This window comes from Miscanthus floridulus, chromosome 1 (assembly GCF_019320115.1).
Source record: "Miscanthus floridulus cultivar M001 chromosome 1, ASM1932011v1, whole genome shotgun sequence".
Lineage (NCBI taxonomy): Eukaryota > Viridiplantae > Streptophyta > Magnoliopsida > Poales > Poaceae > Miscanthus > Miscanthus floridulus.
Window position 1 is genome coordinate 194,156,815 of NC_089580.1, and position 27,183 is coordinate 194,183,997.

At 45.5% G+C, this 27,183-nt stretch overlaps 3 protein-coding genes and 1 long non-coding RNA gene across 6 annotated transcripts; 3 read left to right on the forward strand and 1 right to left on the reverse strand.

The window, feature by feature from the left end:
- Nucleotides 1–1,034: 1,034 nt before the first annotated feature.
- On the forward strand, nt 1,035–2,766 carry LOC136507649 (heavy metal-associated isoprenylated plant protein 3-like). Of its 2 annotated transcripts, XM_066502314.1 has the most exons (4): nt 1,039–1,309; nt 1,403–1,662; nt 1,765–1,843; nt 1,979–2,766. In XM_066502314.1, the coding sequence occupies exons 1-4, from the start codon at nt 1,168–1,170 to the stop codon at nt 2,572–2,574; spliced, it is 1,077 nt and encodes a 358-aa protein (XP_066358411.1). In that variant the 5' UTR covers nt 1,039–1,167; the 3' UTR covers nt 2,575–2,766. The 2 variants fall into 2 exon arrangements, with proteins under 2 accessions (XP_066358405.1, XP_066358411.1); XM_066502308.1 differs by having other exon boundaries at nt 1,035–1,309; nt 1,403–1,843.
- A 5,218-nt stretch (nt 2,767–7,984) lies between these two features.
- LOC136507659 (uncharacterized) lies at nt 7,985–9,321 on the reverse strand. Of its 2 annotated transcripts, XR_010771757.1 has the most exons (5): nt 9,019–9,321; nt 8,899–8,928; nt 8,782–8,815; nt 8,624–8,679; nt 7,985–8,257 (listed from the first exon to the last, which is right to left on the reverse strand). It is a non-coding gene; the product is annotated as an uncharacterized lncRNA (long non-coding RNA). The 2 variants fall into 2 exon arrangements; XR_010771756.1 differs by lacking the exon at nt 7,985–8,257 and having other exon boundaries at nt 8,559–8,679.
- A 2,129-nt stretch (nt 9,322–11,450) lies between these two features.
- LOC136552815 (ras-related protein RABF1-like) lies at nt 11,451–16,577 on the forward strand. The gene is made up of 8 exons (XM_066544391.1): nt 11,451–11,708; nt 12,159–12,235; nt 13,147–13,230; nt 13,327–13,421; nt 13,581–13,686; nt 13,936–14,025; nt 14,111–14,197; nt 16,323–16,577. The coding sequence occupies exons 1-8, from the start codon at nt 11,684–11,686 to the stop codon at nt 16,359–16,361; spliced, it is 603 nt and encodes a 200-aa protein (XP_066400488.1). The 5' UTR covers nt 11,451–11,683; the 3' UTR covers nt 16,362–16,577.
- A 563-nt stretch (nt 16,578–17,140) lies between these two features.
- Nucleotides 17,141–21,707, forward strand: LOC136552809 (cell division cycle protein 48 homolog). Its single transcript, XM_066544379.1, is given in 10 exon segments — nt 17,141–17,366; nt 17,481–17,643; nt 18,429–18,657; nt 19,109–19,875; nt 19,993–20,214; nt 20,301–20,372; nt 20,437–20,718; nt 20,807–21,007; nt 21,009–21,167; nt 21,256–21,707. Coding segments are annotated over 10 exon segments (2,433 nt in total). The 5' UTR covers nt 17,141–17,331; the 3' UTR covers nt 21,559–21,707.
- The last annotated feature ends 5,476 nt before the right edge of the window (nt 21,708–27,183 follow it).

Consider the following 27,183-nt stretch of genomic DNA (forward strand, 5'->3'; position numbering starts at 1 on the left):
ACTTACAAGATTTTTGCACATGAAAAGATGTACGTACTCCTACCACGTAGTAGGTGGTGGCAGTACATGTGCAGTTCCTGTCAAACATACAAAAAATGGATTACTGAATAGCCGAAGATAGTACGGAGTACTGCCACTATTTAAAGATAGGCACGTATTTTGATTTGCCTCTGCTTGCATCGACAGAGGTAGTATACTCCTATGAAAATGGAAATGTACCGGAAGCGAGTAAGACACTCCACCGTCATCCCCCGTATCATGTGCCACCGTGTGGGACGCGTGTCACTGAACATTTGGGTAACACGAGTGCATCGGGTGTTTGAATCCAAGGGTAAAGATATCGGGTGCTAATTACTAGAACTAGACATAAGCTAATTATAAAACTAATTATAGAAGCCGTGGCTAATTCGCGAGAAAAAAATTATTAAACCTAATTAATCCATCATTAACAAATATTTATTGTAGCACCATATTATCAAATCATGTACTAATTTGATTTAATAAATTCGTCTCGTAAATTAATCATAATTTATACAATTTTTTTTTAATTAATATATTTAATACTCTAAATTAGTATGCAAAGCTAGCCGTTTGAAGCCGGCGGCGCCGGCACCGTGGTAGTACAAGCAGCCTGCAGTCCCCCAGGTACCAGAAGATTACTGTAGATCAGTACTACAGTACAGCAGCATACGACTAGCACAAGTCAGCGCTCCAGAACACCAAGAAAATCTGCGCGCTGACGCCACAGCTGACCGTAACCGGCACTCATCCATCCATCCATCCACCACAGGCAAGTGCACCTCCACCAGCCGCCACCAGACATCAGCAGCCTGGCAGAAACTTACGCCTTCTCCAAAAGACTGCAACGCCGGGGCCCGGGGGCAGACGGCGGGGCGTCACTTTGTCCGACGCGGATACGGATCAGCACCGGCTGACCCCGCGGCCCCACCTCCCTCCCTTCCTTTTCCTTTCTTCTCCCCCTCCCCACGCGCGTTGCGCCCCGCCTCCTATTTATGGCCGCCCGCGGCCGTCTTTTGGTTTCTCTCCTCTTCGTCAGACCAACAGCCACGCACAAGTGCACAATCACGGTGAGAAGAAGAAGCACATCCACCAGCAGAAGGGACAAACGATCCGGAGCGGAGTCCAGTCCAGTCTCAGTCTCGGTCCATGGGTGCGGGAAAAGGAGGAGACGGCGGCGGTGAGGCGGCCGCGGCGGCGCCCGAGGCCGCGCAGCCCGTCGTACTGAAGATGGACCTGCATTGCGCCGGCTGCGCGCACAAGGTCAAGAAGGCTATTAAGCGCGTTCCTGGTACGTGCTCTCGCCGCGGCGACCTTCGGTTCGCGCGTGGTTCTGTAATTTCGTTGCTTCTTCATCTCATTGGCCGGTTCTTGTCGCGCGCAGGTGTCGAGTCGATCGTGACGGACGTCGCGGCGAACAGGGTCGTCGTGGCGGGGACGGCCGACGCGGGCGCGCTCAAGGCGCGGCTCGAGGCCAAGACCAGCAAGCCCGTGGAGGTCGTCTCCGCCGGCGGCGCCCCCAAGAAGCCCGCCGCCGCGGAGCCCAAGCAGGACGCCGGCACCGGCGAGAAGAAGGAGGACAAAAGCGCGAGCGCCAAGGAGAAGGAGAAGAAGCAACAGGCGGAAGAGAAGAAACCCAGGCAGGTCGGTACGCGGCAGGCAATGCCGCCCACGCAACCCAACAACTCTTCTGACCTGCAGCAGCAGCAGCAACTAAAAAACGCCTCTGCTTTTGGTTCTCCGCAGGAGACGGTGCTGCTCAAGATCCGCCTCCACTGCGACGGCTGCGCCGACCGCATCAGGCGACGCATCTACAAGATCAAAGGTGAGCAGAAAAATTCTGTTGGTTTGTTGTGTGTCCCTCTCACATCGTCTCAGGATTCGCATCCTGTTTTTTCTGTTATAATTTCGCTGAACTGCACGGCTCCAGAACTGACGCTTTTGGTTTTGGTCGGTGCAGGCGTGAAGGATGTGGTGCTGGAGGGCAATGCCAAGGACGAGGTGAAGGTCACGGGCACCATGGACATCCCCAACATGCTCACCTACCTCAAGGAGAAGCTCAACCGCGACGTGGAGGCCGTGGCGCCGCCTGCCAAGAAAGACGGCGGCGGCGGCGAGGGCAAGGACGACAAGAAAGACAGCGGCAGCGGCGGCGACAAGAACAAGGGCGCGGCCGGGGCCGGGGCGGGCGGTGACGATAAGAAAGACAAGGGCAAGGGGATCGACGTGTCGGCGGGTCCGTCCACGGCGGCCGCCGCGGCGTTCATGGCTGCGCCGGCGGGGGCGAGCACGTACCACGTGGCGCCGCCGTACGGGTACGTGGCGTACCAGCAGGCCCCGCCCCCCGCCAGCTACTACCCTTCCTACCCGTACTACGGCAATGGCGACGGCATGGGCCACGCCAACCCCTCCTACTACCACCAACCGCAGCAGCAGCAGCCCGACGGCAGCCAGCAGCCGCCGATGGCGTACCCGCCGTACCCGTACCGCTTTGACATGGCGCCGCCGCCGCAGCTCTTCAGCGACGAGAACCCCAACTCCTGCTCCGTGATGTGACGCCGCCGCAGCCGGTGGGTGCCCCTTGGTTGCGTTAGCGAGCTCACTGATCCGTCGTCAGCTTTAATTTAACCTTAGCAGTCCGGCCGGGAAAAAAACTCGACCTGTACATATCGTCGTCAATGAGGATTCAGCCTTTCGTCCAGAGCTCTAGGATTAATTTTCTGATGAAATTTTGCTTCATTTGTTTAATCCTTTCGTTCTTATCGTCTTCTGATGAACGCTTGTTCAACTTCATTGGTTGAGTTGGTAGTGAACTTTTGAATCAGACGAGATGAACTGGTCGAAAACTGCGACTGCGTGCTCAGCGACATTGAATCGTGGACTGGTTTGTCATTTGTGGTCGTAGCCGTTTCCTAATCTTTTTTTAGAATTAGCCGTTTCCTAATCTAAGGGGGTGTTGGTTCCATGGACTAAATTTTAGTCCATGTCACATCGGACGTTTGGATGCTATTTAGGAGAACTAAATATGAGTTAATTATAAAACTAATTACATAGATGGAGACTAATTTACGAGACGAATTTATTAAGCCTAATTAATTCGCCATTAGCATATATTTACTGTAGCACAACATTGTCAAATCATGGACTAATTAGGTTTAAAAAATTCGTCTCGCAAATTAGCCACAATCTGTGCAATTAGTTATTTTTTTCGTCTATATTTAATACTTCATGCATGTGTCCAAATATCCTATGGGACATGGACTAAAATTTTCCTGTAGAAACCAAACACCTCCTAAGTTATGGCGTTCGGTTCAGCGATTAATTGGACGATTAAACAAAATCCATTAATGTGTGCGGTTCTTGGTTGACAATGAATTCTCCAGACGCCACTGATTTAAAATATCAGCGTCGTTTACTATGCCAGGGAGGGAGTCAGATTCTTCGTGGCTGCAAATTTGGCCTCGTCTCTCTCGACTCCGACGTGGAACCGAAAACGACATAAAGACGGCTTACAAAATTCGCCGTGCCATCTGTCTCTTTGCCATCGGACAATTACGATGCAGATTGTTTCGATATTTTTCCTCTGATGATGATGGATGGTAATCTAGCGATACTAGTACTTCTAGATCACAGGCAGTAATTAAAATCTCGGTGCTGATAAAGACATTCCAAGGCCTGCTGGTTCACATTTCTTTTGACGTTTGGGGACCGAGCAAGGAAGGAAGATTTTCTTTTTACCACACGCGGTGAATCACAATTTCACAGATCCTTTTTGAAGTCTTCATCTTCTCAAATATTCGGTATGGAAGACCTCGCGGTTCGGGGCAGGGCGTTCGGCTGGTAGGTAGAATAGTGAATTTTAGATGGTTGAATAGTATTCTGTGAGAGAAAATAAGCTGAAACAAGCGGGAAGTAACCGAACGCCCTGCTACCACTGCGTTTTGAGACCTGCCTGCGATCTGGAACCCCAAAAAAAAAAAACTGTATGTACTACTGCGACTATCGGCAAGAAGGCCAGTGATAAACTGGTTTTGACCGTGCTTGAACGGACGAATCGTGTCGGTAGCTTGGACGACGGGATCACAATTTCTGATGTCACAGTGCTTCCGAGGCGTTATCCGGACGAGAAACGGGGCTTCCAGTTCCATTTGCGTGCGCTTTTCGCACGCATTTTTCATGCCCCTGGGCACGACCACCACCAACCATCATCCCAGCGAACACGGCAGGGTCTTGCATATTCCTATTCGCCCGTCGCGTGTTCGTCGACCGCGACGGTCGATCAGGGATAAACAAACAAACGTTTTATTTCTTATTAGCTAGCCTGCGATTGCGTGGACTACTGGACTGCAACCAGGGCTTTTAGGCGTGGACGTTGAAATGGTTATTATCACAGTCCCAGGATTAGATTAGAGCGGCACGTCGTGACGTCACGCCAGGGGAAGGGATGGCCATGGTTTCTCTCCTTGGGACAATTTCTCTGGGTCAGGCTGATTGTAGGTGCGCATTCAGATTGAGACTGTCTGATTCAGAAAGGAAAATTGAAGGTAATCTGATCAAATTCCGAATCCCATGTCCGGACTGCCACGGTCCTCTGTTTTGCTTTTCTGATGAGAAAACAGGTTTGTCACTTTGATTTTCTGATCGATGAACAGAGTTCCAGGTTCCAGTTCCGCCCGTCGCTTGGAGTGTCGCTCAGCTAGTCAGCTCTGCTTATATTGACAAGCAATTAGCCTTTTTTATTAAAAAAATGCGGTTGGCGTCAGCTTGCAGACCTTCAGCAAAGCATTTTCCAACACAAAGTTTGTTGCGTATAGCCAATGGAGCTGATCCGGCATGTAAACCACGCGCCCTATCCATTCGCAATTGTCCGGCTATATTGTATAATCAATAATCATTGTGGCCTTTCAGTAATCTACTAAGCATCATGCTGCTGCTGATGCATCGTCGAGACGGTGCCAAATGCAGGAAAGAACACACGCATCAACAGTACCAGAAACTCGTCATCGCCTCGCCTGCTATTATTTTTTTGTCCTCGGGCATGGTACGTTTGACCAGGAATATATTCCCACTGTAGCTTATATAATAAGCTAAGAAAACTTTTTTTATGATGTTTGCATAAGCACCGTGTCAGCAGTATGGACTTTGTATGCTTCAAAAGAATATTCAATTTGCTACCCCTTATGTTATAACAAGTCACTGGGATCTCTTCTGGAAGTGCTGCGTGATCGACCTAATCCCGTTTGAGCAGCAACTGGCCACGTGTCCTTTGTCGGCGCGCTCATAGCTCGCTTATAGTTATCTGATGACTCGGTGTTGTAAGTTTCGTTTGGCCTTGGGACGTGCCAACGGGAAATGGCTTTGTTGTTTCCCGGGTCTCGTGGTTTAGGAAACCAGGAAGAAGCCCTCCGGAAATCATTTTGACGGTCGTTGGGTTCTGGACTGCTTTTGGAACTATAATTACACACAAAATGATGTTTATGTGCTCGCCAACGCCGAGCCCCGTGACGGTGAGGAGGATAGCGTCTCCATCTCGTTCAGATCCTGTGTGCTGCAGGCTCAAGCCACACAGAATATTCAAATGAAGCACGGGCGCTGGTAGGTCAGAGCGTCCGAGTCACACATGGGATTTGGATAGAATCAAAGTAGCAACCATGCTGTTGGACAGAGTAGTTTCTTCTGTTCACAAAAGAGTTGCATACCGTTCCACACAAAGAAATGGAAACTGTATCTTTTTGGTTGAAAGTTCGAATTTGTATTGTATGTACTGTCGAACTGTTCCAAAAAGAAAAAAACAAAACGCTGGATAATCTTGAGAGGAAATCGAAGCATCGACCGACCTTGATCCGTACCGTACGCGCTGAATTTGATTCGATCGGATTGTATAGTTTTCAGGTAAAATTGCTTGTTTAGACATTTGTTTGCACGAGACAGAAAAGAATGTGCTAAAATTTTATATATATAATCGGATTGGGCGGCTGTAGAGCTCGCTAAAAAATGCTATGACCGGACATTGCAACAGGACTTGGTCCATGTAAACTCCCGCCTAAACGAAAAGCCAAAGCTTTGTGCTGACCTTTTGCCCTTTTCGTCTTTCTTCTGAATTTTTCCTCTTATTTATCTTTCTCCTCTCAGCTTTGCTCTTTTTTTTTCTCTTTATATGATATGGCATCCTTTTTTTTAACTTACGTAGTACCTGTTATGGTAAAAAGAAAAAGAACATGGGATCACAAGGGAATCTATCTATCAAAAGACATGAAGCAAACGAACAAGACTGTTCCTGCCTTTTGGGGTGGGTCCTTAACCACATGCTTGGGGTCCTTTAATCCTTTGCTTTGCCACCTCACGCCTGTCCTCTTGCTCGTAGCCATTTCCCTGACTCCTAGATGGCTGCAGGCTGCAGCCATTGGCATTGGACAATTTGCATATGATGATGGCCGCTGCTCTCATGCTCTGCCAAGTGCTACCCCTACTCTGGCCTCTGGGACAGCTCCTTCCATTCTGGTGCAGGACTGGACAGCAGTGTCCCGCAAGGCCTGGTTTGGTGGTGACTTGAGTGTCCACATCTCATGCTATGCTAGCTTCTCGTTCTAGTGACTTCAACTACTAAACTTTTAGGGCGTGTTTGGTATCCTTCCCAGCCCAGTCAGGCCAGCTCTAGGCAGCCAGGCTGCATTTGCCTAGGCCAGATGCATGCAACAAGGGTTGTTTGGTTGCATGCATGTGTGGAACCAGGCTGGGCTGAGACAGTGTTTGGTTGCATGCATGTGTGGAACCAGGCTGGGCTGAGACAGTGTTTGGTTGCCCATGCATGGATCATTGTTTGGTTGGCTGCATACACCAAGTTCTAGTCACCTCTTGCATGTAGTGGTAACATTACCACCCACTAGTTGACATCAGATATTACATCAATTTCCAAATGAAAAAACCTACTAGCAATGCAATAACTACTGCTATTACAAGTATAAATGAACTATGGCACAAGCGAAAGTTGTCATTTCCATCATTTTCTAGTAGAGGTGCACTGACAGGTTGGAGGGGAGGTGGATTTTCAGGTTGATCACCATAGAAAGCTAGCAAAGCTTCATTTCTTGTTTCGTATTTTTTGTAGCAGTTTCCCTTGAAACCGACTACTTGAGCATGTGCTTCGGCCCAGCTGGAGTAGACCCCAGGCTCCTTCCCAACATGAACAACATACCAAGCCATAGCTGAACATGTTCTCAGATCAATCAAAAAAACATCACAGGCAATGGACATGTGCTCAGATTAATCAAAATAACATCACAGACAATGGGCATGTGCTCAGATCAATCAAAAAACATCACAGGCAATGAACATGTGCTCAGATCAATCTAAAAACATCACAGGCAATGGACAAGTGCTCAGTTCAGTCATAAAGCATCACAGGCAATGGACATGTGTTCAGATATAAGAAAACAAACATCACAGGCAATAAGGCAAGTGCTCAGAATAAAATTATGCAAATCACAGGCATAGGCTGGTGCCCATATCAAGTTCAGAACCACAAGGTTCACATCATTGGCAATGGACTCATGGTCAGATTGCCACCACTAGGTTGATCTAGGTTGTAGGTGCAGGGTTATCTAAGACACTAACTATATGTTAGTGTTAGTAAGTAAGCTATGCAGGATCAGATCAATTGCACAAAAGAAAAGGTCAACCCACTACACATCCACCAACTGTAGTTAGGTATGCACAAAAGATGCCACCACTGCACAGGGACAGGCCACCACCATTGCATAAGGGCAAACCAGGCTCCCAGGATACATGTCCAAAGCCTCAGCATAAGTGTAGTATCACAGAAAATTTATCATCATTGCACATGCCCAAAGCCTCAGTATAAATGTAGCATCACAGAAAATTTATCACCATTGCACATGCCCAAAGTCTCAGATCAAGTGTAGTATCATAGAAAAAAAACATCATTGCTATTGCCCAAAGTCTCAGATCAAGTGAAGAATCACAGAAAAAAAAATATCATTGCTATTGCCCAAAGTCTCAGATCAAGTGAAGAATCACAGGAAAAAGGGTGCCCTTCTCATTCTAAGCATGTTCACACACTATATCATTGTAGTTGTAAATTAAGTTCAAGTTCCTTTGGCGCTCCTCATCCCTAATGCTCATTGGACCATAACTGATCTGAGGCCGCTGACTCTGAAGCATTCTAAGTGTAGCAAGCAGCACGAGCAAAAAGAATGTGTCTCTTCTCTTCCAAGTCCATCTAGAAAAAATGAATGTAATTTAAGGATAAATGCTCAGAATGACAATGTCATCATCATGGACTTGGACAAAAGCTCAGAAAAAGGATTCATCATATACTTAGAACATGCTAAAAATAAGACTTTCATCATCACAGACTAGGACAATAGCTCAGAAAAAGGCATCATCATAGACTAAGGCAATAGCTCAGGACAAAAGGAATCATCACAGACTTGGACAATAGCTCAGACAAAATGGCAACTTCATATACTTGCTCATAATCTCACAAAGTAGGACATGCATCCAAATCCAAGAACGCAGGAGTCACTATCGCACGGTACAGATTAGAGAGGAGGCGAGAGGGGGAGTAGAAATACAAAATACCCACGTCAATAAGCAGCAGCACTAGCAAAAGCCCGACCCAGCAGGTGAGAGAGCTCAGATCTGCAAGCACACAAGCAAAGAGAAGATGATTAGCATACAGAAAATAGGATTTTTACTTAAAAAAACAAGAAAAAAATGAGACCTAAGAACAAGGATCCATACCGCAATAACAGCCAAGAAATCAGATCTGGTGTGCCTGCAGCGAGATCAACGATCAATGGTGACCTAGGGTTTCAAATCGCACAGAAAAAATGGAGAAAGAGAAGGGGAAAAACTCACTTGCTTCGAGAGGACGCAAATCCACGGCACCTGCAACAAATCGAGAGAGAGGGTAGGCATTAGGAGGCCACGAATCCATCAAGAACACCGGGGGGAGGAGGAAGAGGAGGTGGAGCTTACCGGCGGCGCAGACGGGGAGCGACAAGAAGAAGAAGAGAGGGAGGTGGCGGGAGGGAAGATATAGAGGCGGTGAATGGCGGGAACGGGGGAGGTAACCCTAGGATCTTTGCGCCATCTCCCCGCGCACGGAATCGTCAGGCGCGCGAGCTCGCGGGAGGACGGAGCGAGCCAGGCTGAAGAAAAACGGCCGATTTAGGCGTTCCTCGTGAGCCAGGCCAGGAGGGGACTTTTGCACGAGCGGAGCCTGGCTCGGGAGGGTGGCCAGGGAACCAAACATGAGCAGGCTGCATCCCAAGAGCCTGGTTTGCCCTATGCGGACAACCAAACACGCCCTTAGGCGACCTGGTAATTGGAGCTGGTAACTTGCAAGTGAAACAACCACCTTACCCCGTACTACATCATTGTCTCTCTACCAAATACAATATAGATAGCTTGATAAAAATATCAGTTTTGTGCTTTACCAGATAGACGTAGCTGTATTTTCTTTCCTGTCCTTGGTTTTTTGCAGTTGCAATGTGGCTTGACTCGTCCGGCAACTTTGACGAAACATCCAATCTAGTTGCACGAAGCAGACCGTTCTGTGTCAGCCAGTGGCTATCAGGTCTGAACCAGTACATTTCTGAATTCTGACTTTGATGGAAGAAACCAATACTGTCGAGCTCAGCATCCTACTGTATTTCAGGAGTGGGTTCAAAGTTTTGCACAAGGTCTTCACGAACAGTTTCACAAAGAAACACTATAGAATATCTAAGCAAGACTACAAACTGATATCTGCATGTTCAGACTCAGAGCCATAGCTGTCTAGAACCAGAGATTTCCAACCATCCGTTTCGCTGATGAGGGCACCACCACCAACTACAATTCTACGAAGACCTTAGATACGTGTAGAACAGCAAAATCTTGCACGAAACCAACAACTTGACTTCTTAGCAGTAACACCTTTAACCTGATCTTACTAAGGCTGTGTTTAGTTCGCGAATTTTGGGAGTTTGGCTACTGTAGCACTTTTGTTTTTATTTAGCAAGTATTGTTCAATCATAGACTAATTAGGTTCAAAACGTTCGTCTCGCAATTTCCAACCAAACTGTGCAATTAGTTTTTTTTTCGTCTACATTTAATGCTCCATGCACGTATCGCAAGATTCGATGTGATGGCTACTGTAACACTTTTTGGGAAAGTTTTTGTGAACTAAACAAGCACTAATTTGAGCACCAAGCATGGATGCATGATCATCAGTTGGACTCTAGTTCTGGATTTCAGAATCCAACAGTTCAGGATTGGGGAAAAGAAGTCTACCTATAAAATAACCTACCCCTCCTTTTCTTGCAACAAAGTAAAAATGGAGCCCCTTTAGGAAAGGCAAAGGAGAAAGTGTGCTCTGTGCTGCATGCCTGCATGGACCACCACCTCCCTTTGGGCTCTTGGCATGTCACATCCTTGCTCCCAAATTCAGAGCTGCTTTTGCTTGTCCTCTACGGAGTATTTCCTCAGACGCATCAGGCATGCCGAATGCAGCGCAGGGCAGGGGGCAGACGAGGCTGGCTGCAGTACTGGAAGGAAAGCGAAAGAGAAGAAGCATTCCTGCACGAGCACACTACGGACAGTGCAGCCGCTTTGCCTTTACAGCCGGAGGGGCGCTGCTGCAGGTCAACTTTGCAATCGACCTCCGCTGCTTTGCGCACATGTACGGTTAGTTGCTTGCACGGCCGCCTTGTTCAGTTCAGTTCCACTACGAGGGTAGCAATGAATTATGCGTACATCCAGATGAAAGTTTCGCCAGATCAGTGAAGTTTCATCAAGTTTGCAGGCAGTTTCGAGGGAAAAGGAGTGCTGCCCTGTTGCAGACCTTGCGCTGCATTTGCATCTTCACTCAAACAGAGAAAAAGAAAACAAGCAAATATGAAAGAATGTGCAGGAGAATTTCCTCCCGAACACCCGGTAGCAAGTTGCAAAGAACATGAGAAATGTCTAGCAGTTCAAAAACATCGATGTCGTACTTATCTTGATTCTTCATCTTTCGGTTCCAACTAAAATCGCAGAACAGTGAACCTCTTGTGTTTCCTATCGATCTATGGATTCTTCAGTTATGATATTTCTTTTTCACAAATTCTGATTAAGAAAAATATCATTTGTAGCATAGATTAGTTAGGTTGTTTACCTATCCACTCAAGTTAAGGTATCCAAATCTACACAGGTACTCGTATTTACGTTAAGTGATCTATCTATCATACACGGTTTTTATAGGAAAAAAAAGAAGAAAAAATAGTTCCAGAAAAGGAAAACAACTTGCGCATCACTATCACAAAAAGGCCTAATCACGCCAGAATGCATGAGGCCCATTCTAGCAATACAGCCCGGCCCAAACACCGTGGGTAAACTTTGCACCTCTCTCAGATCGTCCACTGACAAGCCCACCCATGACGCCCGAGCGCCCAACGACCTGGCTTTCCCCGACCCCGAGCAGCAGCAAGCCAGCAACGCGTCGCGCGTGCATCGCAACGACAACGAGATTCATCAGAGTCCAGACCACCGACGAGAAAGGACAAAACTGCGGCGGACCTACCCGGAGCCGGAGGCAGGGCAAAGGCCCGATCCCCCTCCCGCCGGTTGCCGCGCTTGTGCCACGGTGCGCTAGCCCCGTCGACGCCGGCGGGCATCGTGAGCTATGGGTTGCTCCTCCTCCGTGCCAGGTTTGCACCTCCTTTCTCGAGTATTAAAAATTCGAAGGTTCAGGTGTAGGATCGTTGTATTTTGTCTTCAATTAGTGGCCGGAGATGACAGATTAAAAGTTTAGCACTGGTTCTGGTGCGGGTTTGATGTGTAGTGGTTTAAGCCGCGAATTCGCTCAGTTCGCGGTGCGTGTTTTAGGGTTTTGTGCTGTGCTTTGTAGATTAATTGGATTGGATTGATTGGAAGTGGCGGTTGCGTGCTCATCGCCGCCAAAAAGAAAGACCGTGTTCACAAAGCCTGTGGTGGTGGACTTAGTTGTTTTTTTAGTTAATTTGGGGATTTAATGTGACGACAAGGTGTAGGAAAATGTGATATGTGGTTGGTGATCATACAGTTCGAGCAGAAGATAGTCAAATTAGTTAATGTCTAGGTATATAAAGCTAACGCAGTATGTTTTTCCCCATTTTCAGCTAGAAGTACTGGAGGGCTGAACACTATCAGCAATGATAACTCTCCTGCCACTGATTCAAAGGACTTGCGTGCTAAGGTTAGCCAAACTCCACCCTCTTTACCTTTTGTTATTATGGTGGTTGATTTCATATTTTCTTTCGCTTCTTTTGGTTGCTTCTCTTGGCTTAGCATTGGTTGTGGTACCAGCATGTCAGCTGTATATTTAGGCTCACCTTCCCTAGATGCTCTAGCGAAGAATTTTGAAAGCAGTCATGGACGGAAAATTTTTTAAATGCTTAAAAGCACATAAAAACGTCGTGTATGTACTGAAACTTGTCTAGTATGCTCTTAATGCTCAGATACTATGATGCTGTATATCATTCAATTGCTTAACATTTCATCCCTGCCAAGGGTTTTTGGGATCTTACCCAGTGAATCTGCATATTGCAATACCTAATATACTCAGCAGGTTGTCATTTGTCTGTTTCTGCTCATTAACAATGACTGTGATCTAGAATTCAGTATACTTAATATGTTAGGGCATCATTTTAACTACCATAAGCGGTATATGTACATACTCAGCTTTTTTTTTCATGGTGGATGTTTTTTTTGCACAAGGTGCCTCATGCAAGCATTCTGCCTCATTCAACCTTTTTGTATGTTCTTCACATGAGCATATGCCAAACACACTGCCTTATGTGCTGTATTGGTTTTTACAATTTCCAAGGAATCAAAATTTCAACTACCCCACAAAATATATTGCTTGTTATAGTGGCTATTAAAATTTGAGGTTGTGTTTCTTTTTTGTTACTATGCTTTATTTCTAGCTTAGAAGTAGAAGCAGGGACATAAGTGTAGTGTATATATGGATAATTGAACACTTTTGGTATGGAAGTTAATGCATTCATTGCATCAGTGGCCCTACCAAGCATATCAACACACTGTGATTTATCTAGTAAAACCTGATTAACGACTTTGTTTAATGTTTTCGACCTTTTCCTGTAATAGCTGGTATTGCTGGGAGACTCAGGTGTTGGGAAAAGCTGTATTGTTCTTCGCTTTGTTCGTGGTCAGTTTGATCCTACTTCCAAGGTGATTTCCTGTTTTGATCAGATCGAGCCATGAATAAAACTTTACTTTCAGTTGCAGCATTTCCATTCCCCAACTTATCTTCTCAAATGGTTACAGGTAACTGTTGGTGCATCTTTTTTATCACAAACATTGGCATTGGAAGATTCAACAATAGTGAAGTTTGAAATTTGGGATACTGCTGGGCAAGAGAGGTAATTTGGTGTTGTAAGCCAGTACTTATTTTAGATAACTAATTTGGGATACTTTTCAGCACGTATTCTATGCACATTTGATCCATCTTTCTTTGCAAGCACATGCATGTTTTTGCCCGAATCAAGAAGTCATTAGAATTGACAGCCCGTCAATTTCAGGTATGCTGCCTTGGCACCACTTTACTACAGAGGAGCTGCTGCTGCAATTGTTGCCTACGATATAACGAGTCCGGAATCATTTAGCAAAGCACAGTATTGGGTAAAGGTAAACTACCAGCAACCCTCTACTCTTCTGTGTTATTAACTTATTATGCTTGGTTTTCTCCCCATTCCCTATTACCAGTCTGTGCTTCTGCTTGAAACACTGATGTGATACGGTACCTAAAACACTCTTTAGCAGTTGACCTGTTGATTATATTCAATCTTAGTGGTCTGAAATTCTATTATGGTTTGTACCCTATTTTTGGTTTCAGGATTAAATACAGCACTCCTTTTTTTCTTTCCCATTCTGCAGGAACTTCAGAAGCATGGTAGTCCTGGTATTGTAATGGTTTTGGTTGGGAATAAGGCTGACCTACATGATAATCGAAGTGTATCCTCGCAGGTAAGAGTATATGCTCATTGCCAACTGATAGGTATTGTATTAATGACTGCTATGTGATTTTTACCATATGGTGTACTTGTTGCAGGATGCACAGGACTACGCAGAGAAGAACAATATGTTTTTCATTGAGACGTCAGCCAAGACAGCTGATAATATAAACCAACTGTTTGAGGTACGCTTTGAGTACATAAAATATTTGTTTTACATAACATGTAAGAGGATAAGAAAATCTAGCTGCAACTGTTAATGTTATTCTACTTTAAAAAAGATGAGGCTGAGCAAACAAAGCATTGGATCCTTGAATTTCTCAGTTTTCTGTGCCTAGTAGATGAGAATGGGTAGGCAAGGATAAACAAACTCACCCTCCCTTGGAGGCTCTGAGTTATTTAGGTTTAATCTTGCTTGATCTCCCAAATTGGCCGAATGACAATCCGTTTAAGCTTACAAACCTCCTATACTTTAGCTAACTTAATCAACAAGACATTCCCTAGCAATTTCAAATCCGACTCTATCTCTAACCTTGTTTTCTACTTGCCTGCCTTCTTCTAACGCCTCTGGTATTGTCTTCCAAGGAAAGCGCCCACAACTGGCACAACACATCCTCCCTCCTCTGGAAATAGTTTGTCCCCGAGCTAAAAGTTTGGGTATTTGCCCCTTGAATTCTTCCAAGTCCTCCCAAGTAGTCTCAGCTTGACTTGGACCAACCACTTAACTGAAACTTCCCATGTGCCACGGTTGAGGCGAGCACAAAGAACCTTGGCAGGGACTGGCAGTACTTGGCCACGCTTGATGGGAGGAAGCTGCACCTGTTCCTGAGGAGGATCACCAATGTATTTCTTGAGAAAGACCACATGATACACATTATGAATAAGAGCCTTTGGTGGCAAAGCGAGGTGATATGCCTTAGACCTGACATGGCCACACGAGAGGGGCCATAAAAGTTAGATGCCAACTTAGCAGGTGATTTGTCTGTAATGACTGGCTATGCGCTGATGCAAAAGGAACCACACCCAATCACAAACTGCAAACTCCACATCACAGTGGCCCTTGTCATATTGGCACTTCATCAGCTCTTGAGCATGGGCAAGCTGGATCATGGATTTGACCAAAAACATGCCACGAGCTCAAAACTGCTTGTCCCAAGGACGGCACTTAAACAAGTCCTGGATCATAAGAGATCAATTTAGGTGGGTCTTGACCATAAACCACATTAAATGGGTAGTCTTCAGCGCCGTTTGGAGTGATGTGTGGTAGCAATATTGTGCCCTAGATAGCCATTGAAGCCAACTCTGAGGATGGTCACCAGCAAGGCAACACAGGTACATGCCCAATGTGCGATATGTAACGTCTGGTTGGCCATCGGTTTGGGGGGTGAAAAGCAGTGCTGATTCAAAACTTGACACCCATGAGGTTGAACAACTCTGTCCAGAGGCAGGGTCACAGTCACCGACAATGGAGCACGGCAACCCCTGTAGCCACACTATGTTGTCGAAGAAGACCTGCGCGATGGAGACCGTAGTGTAGGGGCAGCTGAGCGAAGAAACTGTGCATACTTGTAGAAGCGGTCTACCATCGTGATGACCACTGATAAGCCCTTGATAAAGTCCATGGCTATGTCAGCCCACACCAAGCTGGGCGTGGCAAGGGGCTGGAGCAGTCCGACCAGGTGGAGATGCCCTGTCTTGCTCCTCCCGTCCTCCGGCAGACACCAGCTCTGGATGAAGTCCCAGATGAGCCTGGCTGCATTCGGCTTGTAGAATAAATCACACACCCACTGCAGCTTCTTTTTAACGCCTTCATGGCACACACCATCAGCTGGGTCCAAGATCTGTGGCCACCACATGGAGGGCGATGGCACAAAAAATGCACCCATCATGCAGGACTTGGCCATCTGCACAGCCTGAGAAACTTCGCTAGGCCTTGTTCGTTTCATCCCTAAACCATCTAAACCATGGGGATTGAGGGGGATTGGAGGGGATTGAGGAAGATTTTGACTTGGGATTTATAATCCCCCTCAACCCCTCCCACTCCCCTGGGTTCTAAGCTAAACCGAACAGGGTTAAGCAGCCCATGGACATGGAAACCATTATGCTAGCCGTCGACACTTGGGTATATCATTATGATATAAATGCGGATTCATTTGTGATCCCTAAACATAATACCACATCTGTTTTTACCAGCCATGTATTATTTGCTTATGTCAAATTTTCAGTTTCAAGTTTGAATCTGTAGCCATACAGCTACCAGTATGCATCTGTGGTGATCATCCTCCTAACATGACCGTGTTCCTGTACCAGGAAATTGCAAAGAGGTTGCCTAGGCCAACGGCATCGTGACAAAGCACTTGTGTGTATTCAAGAGTGACACAAATACAAGCTTGTACCATGTAATGCATGCCAGCCCATATATATGGGTACTGTATGGAAGACCTCTCATGTAAAGAGTTTTTTTTTTTCCATTCTGTTATAATTGTGGAGGACCTTCGGGTATTGAATATCCTCTGATGTCGCAACTATTGGTCACTGATGACGAATTGTTTTTCTTTTCCTTTACCTTTTTCTAGAGCATTCTAATCTAACAACAAAGTAGCTGCGCAAGTTTTGCATGTTACAAGATACGTAAAGTTCATGTAAACTGACAGAATACATGCGTGCTTGTCATTCTTTATTTTTAGACGTTCGACACTTCGACGTGGTCTGCCCTAACCTGATTACGAAAACAGGAACTTGGCATTACAATTCACGAATATGTCTACAAATTTTGCTGAAGCTGCATGTGACCATGTGCATCGGATCTAACACTACTGCTCCTGCATCTATGTAAAGTCGGTTGCTTTACATCACAGGGTTTCTTTCAGTAGTAGGTAGGATCACCAAGATATACCAAACTTACCAACGAAGGTAAACAGCCCAATATCGCTGCTCCATCGACCATCAACGAACAACAACACATCCTCCAGAAACTGCCATGTGGGCCCGTCCGCCCCATAAATCCATGGACCGCAGTCTCCAAGTCGGCCACGGCCCACGGGCCCGACCTCCCCTCTCGGAAAGCTCTAACCCGAATTCCACTGTCACGTGGGACCACGGACGCTCGGACCCCGCACGTCATAGAGAAACCGAGCCCGACACGTAGAGAAGTCCCGAACCCCTGCTCCAAGAAAGAAGCTATAAAGGCGAGCCTATCCCCTGACCCCCTCTTCATCTTCATTTCGGCCCCCGAACCCGAACGTACACCCCGCAAATATCTGTCGCCGTCTCGCCCGTCTTGCGAACAACACCAACCGCCAACTCGAATTCGACCGCCATGGCGAGCCAAGGCGAGCCGTCTTCCTCGGATCCGTGAGTACCCGCTCTGATCTGGCCGCTCGCGCCTAGGGCTTAGATCTGTTGTTGGTGGTGCGAGAAGAGGGTTTTGGGGGGATTTTATTGGTGATTTTTTTTGGTGTGGAGCAGGAAGGGGAAGAAGGATTACTCGACGGCGATCCTCGAGAGGAAGAAATCGCCGAACCGGCTGGTGGTCGACGAGGCCACCAATGATGACAACTCCGTCGTCGCGCTGCACCCGGACACCATGGAGAGGCTCCAGCTCTTCCGCGGCGACACTGTCCTGCTCAAGGTACGGATGAGCTCTTTACCTCGCCAACTCTTATGTTTCGATAAGATTATTACGGGGTCTTGGTTGTGGCGATTGTTTACTGTGTGAATTACAACTCCGTTGTGAAAGCTGTGACCTTTGTCGCTGTTATTGTGTAATCTTAATCATAGATTTGGGGAAACTAAATGCTTGGTGAGATATGTAATATTATTAGTCGGTTATGTTTTGAAAGTTTGACCTTGTTGTAGTTTTCTATATTGGTTGAAGGGTAGAGAATCGCAGTACATGGCTTTGGTAATAGTTTGTTCCTGGTTTGTTTTAGTCCTGTGTTCATAGCTGTTGTGAGAATTTAACATGGTAGGGTTCCCGACCCTGTAGGGCTGTAATTGTGTGATAGTGCATAAATCTGTGCTTTCCTCATGACCAAGTTAAATTGTGTGGTAGCGCATAAATCTGTGCTTTTATCCTAACCAATCTATATGCAGCTAGGTATGCCACTGTACTTTTGGACATGTTACATTGTTTGTAGTTTCCATTGTTCGGAAATTTGAAGTTTTGAACCTGTAACATAAATTATTTTGGTTCTGTTACCATGCTGCTGTACATGTACTGCATAATGAGGCAGGCTTTTTCTATGATGATGCTGTGAGGTTAATGGAATTGCTTGTTATAGCTACATTACTTGCACATTATGGATGATGCTCTTTAATTTCCCCTATACTTTGAATTTGGGACTGGTATGAGATAATATGTGGTCACTACCACTTGATTCTTGTCTTCTGATGTTCTGGGTAACTTCATTGCAGGGTAAGAAGAGAAAGGACACTATCTGCATTGTGCTTGCAGATGACACATGTGAGGAGCCAAAGGTCCGGATGAACAAGGTTGTCAGGACGAACTTGAGGGTGCGGCTTGGAGACGTGGTATCTGTCCATCAATGCCCAGATGTCAAATACGGGAAGCGTGTGCACACACTTCCAATTGATGACACCATTGAAGGCATCACTGGCAACTTATTTGATGCCTTTCTGAAACGTGAGATTTCTTTATCACTTCCTTGTTCTCTTAAGCACTTATTTTGATAGATAAATACACAAACTTTACTTTAGATTTACATTTAATTGCAACTATTTATTTATATAGCTTTATGTGTGTTGAAAGATGGTATCTGTGGGTTTCACAAAAAAAAAAAGATGGTATCTGTGGTACTAAACAAGCTCAAGAGTTGTCCAGGTGTTAGTACTAGTTTCCATGATTTGGTTGCATCTCTGAACTATCATCATTTATTCTGCTTACTGGGCTATATTATTGCATCGTTGGTAAATGGAGTATGTGATACCTTGATAGATATCTAACCATCTGTAGATGATAGACTACTGGGCAACCTACAATTCGTTTTGCTAGTCTGCTTTAATGTGTTTTCTTTTCTTCTGCTGTAGTCAGTTTCATTTTCTTTTTGCTAAATACTTTATCTTCAACTTTTCAGCATACTTCCTTGAAGCCTATCGTCCTTTGAGGAAAGGAGACCTTTTCCTAGTCAGGGGTGGCATGAGAAGTGTAGAATTCAAAGTCATAGAGACTGATCCTCCAGAGTATTGTATCGTTGCACCAGATACAGAAATATTCTGTGAGGGTGAGCCTATCAAGAGGGAGGATGAGGAAAGACTTGATGAGGTTGGCTATGATGATGTTGGTGGAGTTAGAAAGCAGATGGCCCAAATTAGAGAACTGGTTGAACTTCCGCTGCGTCATCCCCAGCTTTTCAAGTCTATTGGTGTGAAGCCACCAAAGGGCATATTGCTGTTTGGGCCTCCTGGATCTGGCAAGACCCTTATTGCTAGAGCTGTAGCTAATGAGACAGGTGCTTTCTTCTTTTTGATCAATGGACCAGAAATCATGTCAAAGCTAGCAGGAGAAAGTGAAAGCAATCTAAGAAAGGCATTTGAAGAAGCTGAAAAAAATGCACCTTCCATCATTTTTATTGATGAGATAGATTCCATAGCTCCTAAGAGAGAGAAGACCCATGGAGAAGTTGAAAGGCGTATTGTTTCACAGCTCTTGACTCTTATGGATGGTCTTAAGTCTCGTGCACATGTTATTGTCATGGGTGCCACAAACCGTCCAAACAGTATCGATCCTGCTCTTAGAAGGTTTGGTAGGTTTGATCGTGAGATTGATATTGGTGTTCCAGATGAAGTTGGACGCCTTGAGGTTCTCCGGATTCACACCAAAAACATGAAGTTGGCTGAAAATGTAAGTGACCTTCACTCGTACTCGTATTGATGTGAATATTAGTTTTCTATGTTATTTATTCAGTTCTATATTTGAAACCGATCTCGAATTCTCAACTACAATACAATACTGTTGCAGGTTGACTTGGAGCTCATTGCGAAGGATACCCATGGTTATGTTGGTGCTGATCTTGCATCCCTTTGTACCGAAGCTGCTCTTCAATGCATCCGTGAGAAGATGAATATTATAGATCTTGAGGATGAGACCATAGATGCTGAGATATTGAACTCTATGGCTGTCACAAATGACCATTTCAAGACTGCACTTGGGACAAGCAACCCATCTGCTCTGCGTGAAACTGTGAGTATCTGTCGTACTAACCTCTTCTGCATGTTGTGATAAATTTCTACTTGTTCCAGAAGCTAACCTTGAACTTCTTTTTCCAGGTTGTTGAAGTTCCAAATGTCTCTTGGGAAGATATTGGTGGTCTGGAAAACGTCAAGAGGGAGCTACAGGAGGTATTTTGGTTTCATATATTTGTTCTGCTGTTAAATTGCTGTTTCTTAGTTGTCATTCTTGCAGACTGTTCAATATCCTGTGGAGCATCCCGAGAAATTTGAAAAGTTTGGCATGTCTCCTTCAAAGGGTGTTTTGTTTTATGGCCCTCCTGGCTGTGGCAAGACTTTGTTGGCCAAGGCAATTGCTAATGAATGCCAGGCTAACTTCATTAGTGTGAAGGGTCCTGAACTGCTTACCATGTGGTTTGGTGAGAGCGAGGCTAATGTCCGTGAGATTTTTGATAAGGCTAGGCAGTCTGCTCCATGTGTCCTCTTCTTCGATGAGCTTGACTCCATTGCTACTCAGGTATAGCCTCTCGTTTATGCTCATGTGCTCACACACTGATACAACCTGCAAATGAATCGTAACTGACAGTTATTATTTTGAATTTCAGAGAGGAAGCAGTGTTGGTGACGCAGGCGGTGCTGCTGATAGGGTGTTGAACCAGCTGCTTACTGAGATGGATGGCATGAATGCCAAGAAGACTGTTTTCATCATCGGTGCAACTAACAGACCAGATATCATTGACCCTGCCCTGCTGAGGCCAGGGCGTCTGGATCAGCTTATCTACATTCCTCTACCCGATGAGCAATCTAAGGCTTCAGATCTTCAAAGCTTGCCTCAGGAAGTCTCCTGTGGCTAAGGATGTTGACTTGAATGCTCTCGCCAAATACACCCAGGGTTTCAGTGGTGCAGATATCACTGAGATCTGCCAGCGTGCGTGCAAGTATGCCATCAGGGAGAACATCGAGAAGGTAATAATCCCTTTGCTCGGAATTTGTTTTGCAGCATTGGTTATGCAGAGTGATATGCTTGTTTGCTAACCGTGACATTTGATTTCAGGATATCGAGAGGGAGAGGCGTAGGAAGGACAACCCTGAGGCCATGGAGGAAGACGAGGTAGACGACATTGCTGAGATCAAGGCTGCTCACTTCGAGGAGTCCATGAAGTTCGCCCGCCGCAGTGTTAGTGACGCCGACATCCGCAAGTACCAGGCCTTCGCCCAGACACTCCAGCAGTCTCGCGGGTTTGGCAGCGAGTTCCGGTTCCCCGATCAACCGACGGCAGCTGCAGGCTCTGCTGGTGCGGCTGATCCCTTTGCATCTGCTGCAGCAGCAGCTGACGATGATGACTTGTATAATTAGATTAGCAGTCCTGCTGTGACGCATCTGAGTACTTTCCTTCGTTATATATGCTTATTATATATATTAATGTTAGACTTATGTGCAAGACACGGGGATTCGCTGTACCTATATACAATTAAGTTAATATATTTTAGTAGGTCCTTGAAATATGTTTGCATGCTTGCCTGGTGGCTGGTGCCATGGTTTGTGTTAATTTGAGATGATCAAAGATGGTCATTTGTCTGAAATGTTCGTTGTATGGATTTGAGATGATCAAAGATGGTGTGGTGGCGGTGGTGGTAATCTTCAGTCTGCACCGCCGCGCTTTGGGGTGTCTTTTAACGTGGGGTCCTTTTCTCGTGGGGAGGTTTTATACTGCGTGCCGCCGCTCCCCATCGCATAAAGGAGAGCTTAGATTCGTTGGTTTTCCTGAGGGCTCACGCAAACGAAATGCATTGTGTGATATACTTCGTTTCTAGAAGAATTCTTATATAGTTATGTCTGAAAAACGAAATGCATTGTGTGATATAGTTCGTTTATAGAAGAATCTCCTGCAACTAAAAAGAACAAAGTGTGGATCTTTTTTGGTGCGACGTTTGTTTTGGTTCGTCCGTCTGCCCACGTCTGCGATCCCACGATATCTCCTGCATGCTGCGTCCTTTGGTGCGAAGAAAACACGAAAAGTCATTGCCTCAAACAAGGAAAGCGATCACCCACGTCTCACGCTCGATCATACCGCTCTTGTTCCACAAATATGAAATTCTTGACCCTGATTTGCATGTGCTACAAACACGGAAGACCATCGTTGCTCGTCGCTGCACGATCGAACGCGTCTTCTTGGTAGGACTTAAGCGCATCACTGGTCGCTGCACGGAGACGATCGTCGCACGCCCCATTCCTCAAGCCCCTGCACGATCGAGCCGCCCCTACTTCTTCCTCGTCGTGTAGTGAAGAAGTAACAACAATGGATCATCCACCGTCTGTCTACCAGTGGATGCACCTGTGGCTGCATCATCGATCGCCGCAAGGTCACCTCCCCGTGCGATCTCCCTTCCCTATGTGATCTCCCCTCCACGACCTGCCTCATCGTCTGGTCTGTGCGCCCGCGCCGTCATCCTCCCCGTGCGCCACGTACACTATCGCCTCCACGATGTTGTGCCGTCGTCCTCATCGTTCGCCCGCATCGTGCACCTAGAAACACCGCTGCCTCCACGATGTCCGCGCCGTAGTCCTCGTCGTTTGCCCACGCCATGCACCCAAGCTGTCGTCCTCGGCTACCGCGCCGCTACCTCGACGCCACCTGAGTCGTGCACCCGAGCCGTCGTCTTCGCATATGTAGACCGATTGATGTCGCCCGTCCTCCATCGCTCGCCGTTCATGATGTTACACAACCATAGTTCATGATGCTACAGACGTTCTTGTTATATAGTTAATCATCTATTTTTTCGATATTGTGTGCCTGCACATTGGATGCCATTGTTTTTAGCATAGTTAGCCCTTTGTCTGTACCAATCTCGTTTCAAGTAGCCCGAACCTTATTTATTTACTGATAGTCTCAATTTATGAGCTTGGTGTACCAATGTTAGATACTTTATTGATAAAATATATTAGATACTTTTCTCTTGTCAACTTTTTATGGCCACTGAATTTTTGGCTTGCTAATTTTTTTATTACACTGGATGGTATTCAGATGTTTGGTATTAGGCCTTTGCACCTCTAGACCTCGCTCGCTGAATTGGTGTTCCTGTCACAGCAACACCAAGCCAGGTCATAAAGTTATCTCTGCACTGCAAAATGTCTGTGGATTGATCTTTGTTTATTTTTGAACAATCTGATGTAGGCAGGCAAGAAAAAGAATGATAATTTCTCACTGAAGTTAAACCTTGAAAAAGAGGGATTTCTCACTGAACTTGCCATGAATTGTTGTAATTTATTGCCATGGCTTACATTTGTAAACTCTAGAGGATGAGTCAATGGTTGGCATTGATACACTGATGCTTGATGCAACATTTTTTGTGCGATATTTATTTTGGTTCGTCCGTCTACCCACGCCTGCGATCCCACGATATCTTAATTACTGATTGATCGTGCCATTCTCCTTGATTGAATATTGCCTGTCATGTGATAGAGGGATCACGGCAAAATAAGAAGTAGAAAATTATTGTGCTATCCATATACACATTACATGTTTGCATGCACCAGCATACATGGCAACGAGCAAAAGGAAAGAGAATTAACACAGAAGAAAAAAGAATAAAACAAAATGAACATCTTTGCATTTATGAGAACCTTGTCAAATCTGCCTACATTTAATTACTTCCCCTCTTGGCATTTGCAAAAGGTACAACTTTTTCCTTCTTTCATTTGGTTTCACGCTCACGTGTTCCATTGCCCTCGCTTGCTGTTTCTTGTGTGAACCATAGTTGATGTCATCTGCCTTCCATGGCTCTGCCTCCCAATCCTAAGAGAAGGTTCCTACCTCTCCTTGACTAGAGATCCAGCCTACCAGAGGATCTCCTTGAGTCCATCGAGCAGCGTCTCGCATCAAACCACGACGCAGCTGAAAAGTCCTTGTGTGGTTTTGGTAATTGAGTGACAATCTAGGTGGACTAATTGTGTTTATGTGAGATACATAGGTGATTAGTCCATAGGTACATGTGTGTGAGCAACATATGTCATGAAGGTGAAAATAGCTTGGAGATGTTGCAAAGCTCACACATGTGATGACGAAGGAGCTCATTGCAAATGAGATACGATATTGAGTCATGTGATCAAGGTGGAGAAGATCAAGACATGACTTGGCTTGATGGACCTTGAAAGCATCTAGTCTCCTAGTTGGGTTTTGGTGATTAATGACAATACGTGATTACTGTGACTAACGTGTGGTATGCAGAGGCAATTAAGTTAGGTCACGATAATGAAGATCGATTGGGCTATCATGGTGGTCATGCCCCTACGATGGAAATCGTTTCGGTTTTCAAAGGATGGACGACAAGGTTAAGGATAGACTAGTTCTAAGTGTCGTTTGGTGTTGAGGAGACACTTAGAGTAGTTTAGGACTTTGTTTTTCCTTTGGCTGTACTATTAAGAGGGGTATGGATGGGTAGCTTGACCTAGATGAGTCTAGTGAGTTAGGTGTGGTGCACACTTGCTAAATCTAGCACTAGGTAGCTCCTAAAAAGCCCTTAGATCCATTAGAGCAAACTTTATTCACGTATGATCGAGAGTTGAAAGTGAATGGAGGGTCAAATGCTGATCGGACGCTAGTTCCGAAGTGACCAGACACTGGCGCAGAGTCCGGTCAGTTCATTTGATCAAGGTGAAATCATCTAGTGCGATCGGACGCTAAGAGGTGAAGTGACCGGACGCTGGGTCCCAGCGTCTGGTCGACTCCAGTAAGGTTCCAGAGGAAAAATCGTGACCAGACGCGTCCGGTCACAACTTAAACACTAGAGATCGGGGAGAACTGACCGAAACGTCTGGTCAACATGACCGGAACATCCGGTCACCCCATAGAGTCTCATAACGGTTCGTTTTTCAGCCATGGTTATAAATACTTCCTCGATTCATGTGTGGGGGTACTTTTGCTTATTCCAATAGCTGAGAAACACCTTTGAGAGTGCCAAGAAGAGCAAGGTCCTAGTGAGGTGATTGAGATATGAGAATCCCAAAGAGAGCCCTCATTAGTGAAAGCAAGAGTAGTAAAGTGTGTATCCACCTTTCTCATTAGGCTTGTCATGGTCAAATGAGAGTTCGTGCTTGTTACTCTTGGTGATCGCCATCACCTAGATGACTTGGTGGTGATTGGGAGATTGGTGATCATCTGGCGGAGCTTGTGGATGACCCAACTCAAGTTATGAGCGGTTGTGGGTGATTCACCATGATGGAGTATCAAAGAATCAACCCGTAGAGAGTACTTGATCCTTGCACGGATCAAGGGGGAGCTACACCCTTGCACGGGTGCTCCAACGAGGACTAGTGGGGAGTGGCGACTCTCCGATACCTTGGCAAAACATCGTCGTGTTCCTCCTTCTCTCTTTACTTTGAGCATTTACTTTGAGCAATTCAATTATTGTCATTTACATTCATAGAATTGCCATGCTAGAGTAGGATTGGAACATAGGTCGCTAAACTTTTGTGTGGTAGATCAATAGAAACACTTTCTAGGCACAAGGGGTTAATTGGGCTAACCGTAGGACTTAATTATTGCAAAGAAATTTGGAATTAGCCCAATTCACCCCCCTCTTGGGTATCTTGATCCTTTCAATTGGTATCGGAGCCTCGTACTCACGTATTTAGGCTTAACTGCCTAGAGAAAGATGTCTCATGGGGATGGACCTCCTCCTATCTTTGAGGGGGATGATTTTCCTTATTGGAAAATTCACATGGAGACATATCTAGAAGCTCTAGATGTTGGAATACTTAGAGCCGCCTCACAAGGTTTCCCAAAACCTCAGGATGCCACACACCTACAAGGCGATGAGGTGAATTACGAGAAATGGAATGTAAAGGCTTAAAACACCATCTTTAGAGGCCTTTGCAAAGATGTGTTTAACCGAGTGAGGAACCACAAGGACGTCCATGCACTATGGTCGAACGTTTGTGCGCTCCATAAGGGAACAAAGAGTGAGCGTGAGGAACACTATCATCTTGTCATGAAAAAGCTTAACTCTTTTGAGATGCTTCCTAAAGAATGTGCTAATGAGATGTACTTACGTTTGAATATTCTTGTAGAGGAAGTCAATGGGCTTGGACTCACTCAAATACAACCATCCGATGTTGTAAGAAAAATCTTGAGTGTCCTCCCCATTGATAAATATGGGCATATTGTGACCGTGCTTTATCAAGATGATCTTTCCACCGCTACACCAACACAAATCTTGGAAAATATTAATGCTCATGAGATGTACATGTACATTACACCACAAGATGGCTCATCCTCTACTAAGAAGAAAGAAAAAGACTTAGCATTCAAAGCTAGCCAAGAGAAGGGCAAAGCAAGGCTTGAGTATGAGAGCTCAAGTGATGATGAAATTGATGATGCAAGTCTTGCTCTCATGGTAAGAAGAACAACCAAGATGCTAAAGAAGCTCAACAAGAGTGGCATCAAGTTTGATGGCAAGAATAAGAAGTTCTTCACTAGCTCTAGAAGGAAGCCAATCTCCAAGATGAATTGCTACAATTGTGGAGAACTTGGTCATCTAGCACACCAATGCACCAAGTCCAAGAAAGACAAGTTCAAGAACTAGTACAAGGGCAAGAAAGATGACTCAAGCAATGAAGAAGATGAGAAGAAGAAAAACAAGCCATACAAGAAGAGATGGCAAGAAGGAGTTCCATAAGAAGAAGAAAATTGGAAATGCATACATCGTTGGTGATTGGCTCACGGACATTGATTCATCTAGTTGCTCATCTGATGATGATAGTGACAATGAGAAGGTGGTCACCATTGTTATTGGCTGTTCATCATCTTCACCGCCACCACCGTCACCATCCTCTACACACCTATGCCTTATGGCCAAGGGTGATCGCAAGGTATCAAATGATGATAGTAGTGGTGATGAACATGCTAGCAATGATGATAGCGATAGTGATGATGATGAATATGAATCACCTTCTTATGATGATCTTGTTAAATTGCTAAAT